We start from the raw sequence: 4,202 nt of genomic DNA, 5'->3' as shown, positions 1-4,202 counted from the left end.
GGGGAGGGGAGGGGAAGGGAGAGGAGAGGAGAGGAGGGGAGGAAAGAGGAGAGGGGAGGGGAGGGGAGAGGAGAGGGGAGAGGAGCTCTCAGTACATTAATTTACTTACAATTTTTAAAGTAAGAATATTGCACAAAAGAAACATATAGCCTTCTGATGCTTTATTGAAAACTCTAATTTGAAGATGCCTTAAATCATTACGTATTTTCTGCAAAGACTGGCAGAAACTGCGTAACTCTCAGTTGGAACTGTTTTTTCCCATGCGGGACTGACTGCTCCCTATAAAATTGAAAGTTGGGAAAATCCAAAGCATATACCAGTAAAATTATCTAACTAGTATCTAGGAAAGAAATCAAAACTCACTCAGAGGAAATTTTAAAAGCAGAATAAACAACATACTAGAATATATGCTACCAGTAGTAACTCTATGTTTGCAAGGAGATGGCCTAGTTTTGTAACAGTCATTATCTAAGTAATCACTAATTAAGGGTTTTTTTTCCTTTCTAGTCTACCGAGACAGGTGATCAGTATTGCAGTCTGCTATTTTATTACTTTACACTGAAGGCTCTGGTAGTTGTATTTTAACATTTCAATTTAGTTTTGGTTGTACCAGCAAGTCAAGCAGGACTTAAAGAACAGCTTGACACATTGTGACATTTGAACTATTTAAGAGATTGGGCCTCCAGGGGAGCTGTTTTCTGAATTATTAGATCACCTTTTCATTTGGACTTCCATAATCTTGCAGTGGGAGGCTCCAGCATGTCGAGATGGGAGAAGTGATAGCACTAGAATGTAACTCTGACATATTTAGCACACTGAACAGCCTTGCAAGGACCTTGAATTATTAGAACAACCGAATAAAGGCTGTCACCTTCAGAAGTCCTGAAGCTCAAAGGAGCAAAAAAAGGAAGCGTAAGTTCCCTCCCACCCAATGCCCCTTCCTCAAAGTATGGACTGTTCATGATGATTTTAACAGTATTTTCATAACTGCATAAAATCCAAGGGTGCAATTTCATCTTAGGTCGGTATGCCCTAGTTTAACACTAGGCAGCTTAAATGTAGATGTGGTAACTTGAGCACTAGCCTGGGCCTAGTGCCAGAGTATCTGCCCAGAATCCTGGGCATGTTCTGCATCCTGGCAGTTTGGGTATCTGCAGCTCACGTGTAGTCGTGTCCTTACACTTCAGGTTTAGAATGCAGACAGCTTCAGGACTACAGAACTATTAGAGTGTCCATAGTGTGATCGAGGCCCAGCTTCTAAAAACAGATGCCCAGGGTAGTTTAACGATAGGAGAGACCAACAGTAATATTCACCAAGAGTGCATTTCCAGTCTTCAATTATTTACAACTGAACAATTTCCTGAATGAAATAATGTCTTGAAGATGAGTTCTAGACATGACAGTTCTCGGTGGCATCTCCCCTGCACTCATTAACTTCATCCTTGTCTAGCCTTCTTTGTATTATTGCTGTAGCTTTTGTGAATTGGGATAACTGGGATGCATCCAGCATTCAGGCTCTTCCAGGCTCTACAAAGGCTTGCTCTTTTTTCAGCACCTTTTGCCACCTCTATGGTATACAGTGGTCACTGAAGCTGATTCTAGTAAGGAGGCTGCTCTGACTCACATCTTATTCTGATGTGCTTTCATTCTCAAGGACTCACCATCTTCACGCTATTTCTAACTGATTTATGCTGAGAAGTGAGTTTTGACAAATAATGAGAGCAGTACAGTTAGTAGTAATTAGATTAAATGAAAATTCATCTATTAGTAAGAGGCACAGCAGATCAGGTAATGTGGAGGAGAAGGCAAAGGAAATAGTGACTCTAGATTGTGCTTTGGCAAAATGTTTTTCCTGTTTCCACATTTTCTTGTAATATTACCAGGCATGGAGCTACTAGGATGACTTGGGCTGGTTGTGATGACATAAAGTATCTTTGATGATCGGGCTGCATTGATGCTGAGATTTGCTTGTTCATTTATCTTCTCTGAAAGGGTCTGATTCATTGGAATCTTGTTTTGATGCACATTGTCCTTCACAGCTGAAAACACAAGAGTATGATTACAGTAACAATTTCTTAACAGGTGTAATTAGACTTTATTTTGTGCTTGTAAACAGACATGTGCTACTCTCTGGTTTACTTAGAGAACTCCAATAATCAAATTATGTCTGACAGCAGGAAAAGCCTGTACTTCACCAAGTTAGGGTTCTCAGAATTTTTCTGGAAGCTAATTGTTCATTATAACAGTAGGTACAACTCAAAAGACTAAAAAGTTTTCTCCTGATGACTTTTAATCTGAGTGGAATAGACTGGTGGAAAGAGCCAAGATGAACCAAGATGCAGATGGACTACTGTTTTTTTGTTTTGCTTCAGCTTTGTCATTTTCCAATCTGTTTTGAAAGGCAGGTATGTATAGGATTGAATTTTTGAAAATTTAAATTTTGGTCTTTATGACATAGCTGACTGGAGTGTTCCAAATTGAGAGAAATTTTAGCGAAGCTTTAACCCACTGAGCAGTGGCAACAAGATAGATTAAACATCTGTAGACATGAGAGTTAAAATATTTGCTCTTTTTTTGCCACTTCAGAAATCTTCTGCATGAATTAAATGCTTTAATGGCTCATTGAAAGGTAGAAATAGCAAAGTTAGCCTCTTACCTCTATATCTGATAGCAAATCCCTGGGCTTGATTGATTTCATCTGAGAAAAAGTACAAAATGACAAAATCCAAAGAGATGTTAAAGGTGTGGGGAGGCCGGTTCTTGCCATTAAAACGAGCTAGAACATGATAGGTATAGCCATCCAGCAATTCCACCATATCTGTAGCATCTTTGATTTCAAAAAGGGCAAAGCTGAAATGGATTCGAGATGCTCCTGGAACTTGTATGGTCCAGTAACAGACTTTGCCTGTGCCGTATGTGTCAGGAAAATCTGGGGAATAGATCACAGCTGTAGCAGAAGTGTAATTCCCTCCACAGGCACCAATAAGGGCTGTAAAAAGGAGAGGGAGAAAAATGAAAAAAGGAGGTTATACATTCATTATGAACAGCTTTAGCACTCTGTAGATTCTAATACTCAAATGTGACTTGAAAGTACAGACTTGCTACCCCAGCAGGATGCACTGTCTCTCAGATTGGTATTCTTTACCTTCCACAGCACTGGACGCACAGCTATCATGTTGCATTTGCTTGGGGTACACTCATTCTTGTCTCATTACTCTGAGACCTATGTATCAATCTTGAATACTGCAACTATCCTTTGTCCTTGTATGTAACCATGTACCCTTTCCCACATCCCTGCAGGAAAAGGATGAAAGCTCAATCACTGATTCAGGGACTTCTACTCCATCCCCAGGCAGGCAGGCAAGTGGATTAGTGACTGTAACTCTCACTGTTGAATTATTGACATTCCTTCACAGCCTTATCAAATTGAAAAAACAAATCTCCACAGAATAGCTGAGGCTGGAAGGGACTCCTGGAGATTGTCTAGTCCGATCCCCCTGCTCAAAGCAGGAGACATTGTCTAGTTGTGTTTTGAGTCTCCAAGGATGGAGACTCCACAACCTCTCTGGGCAACCTAAAAAAAAAAAAGCTTTTTCCTTATGTTTAAATGGATTTTCCTGTATTTCAATTTGTTCCTGTTGCCTCTTGTCTATTCACTAGGTAACACTGAGGAGAGTCTGGCTTCATCTTTACACTCTCCCATCAGTTATTCATGCAAATTGAAAAGATCTCCACTAAGCCTTCTTTTCTCAAGGCTAAACAATCCAAGATGTCTCAGCCTCTCCTTGTATGAATGATGCTGTAATCCCATAATGACCTTTCTGGCCATTTATATGTGCTTTTTAAGCATCCTGTCTTTTGATCTTGTCCAATTAATGTTTGACCTTACCTTCACTAAGTAACTTGAAAAAGATCCTGTTATGAAGTCTAAAGAAAATCTTTTAGATTTGTTGCTACCTTTTATATTCAAAACAAGTACACGCCCAGCAGATCTTTATATTCCTTCACAACTATCCAGATTCCCAGTGCAAACTTGTTTACCAATGAATCCAGAGAGAAACTCAAATGCCAGCCAACTGACTCAATGCATATCTAATATACACATACACAGTTTTTAAAATGTATTGTATATAGGTATATATGCATATATATGTATTTATATATATCTCCTAAATACACAATATTTTTTATATATATTATAT

At 39.1% G+C, this 4,202-nt stretch overlaps 1 protein-coding gene across 1 annotated transcript; it reads right to left on the bottom strand.

The window, feature by feature from the left end:
* Nucleotides 1–1,880: 1,880 nt before the first annotated feature.
* On the bottom strand, nucleotides 1,881–2,996 carry LOC104075101 (kremen protein 1-like; the record flags this gene model as incomplete). Its single annotated transcript, XM_009575491.1, has 2 exons — nucleotides 1,881–2,039; nucleotides 2,657–2,996. Coding segments are annotated over 2 exons (499 nt in total), but the record flags the coding sequence as incomplete, so codon positions are not given.
* Nucleotides 2,997–4,202: the final 1,206 nt, after the last annotated feature.

The sequence above is a fragment of the Fulmarus glacialis genome, unplaced genomic scaffold (genome assembly GCF_000690835.1).
Source record: "Fulmarus glacialis isolate BGI_N327 unplaced genomic scaffold, ASM69083v1 Scaffold48393, whole genome shotgun sequence".
Classification (NCBI taxonomy): Eukaryota; Metazoa; Chordata; class Aves; order Procellariiformes; family Procellariidae; genus Fulmarus; species Fulmarus glacialis.
This window is presented reverse-complemented; position numbering and strand designations above follow the sequence as displayed.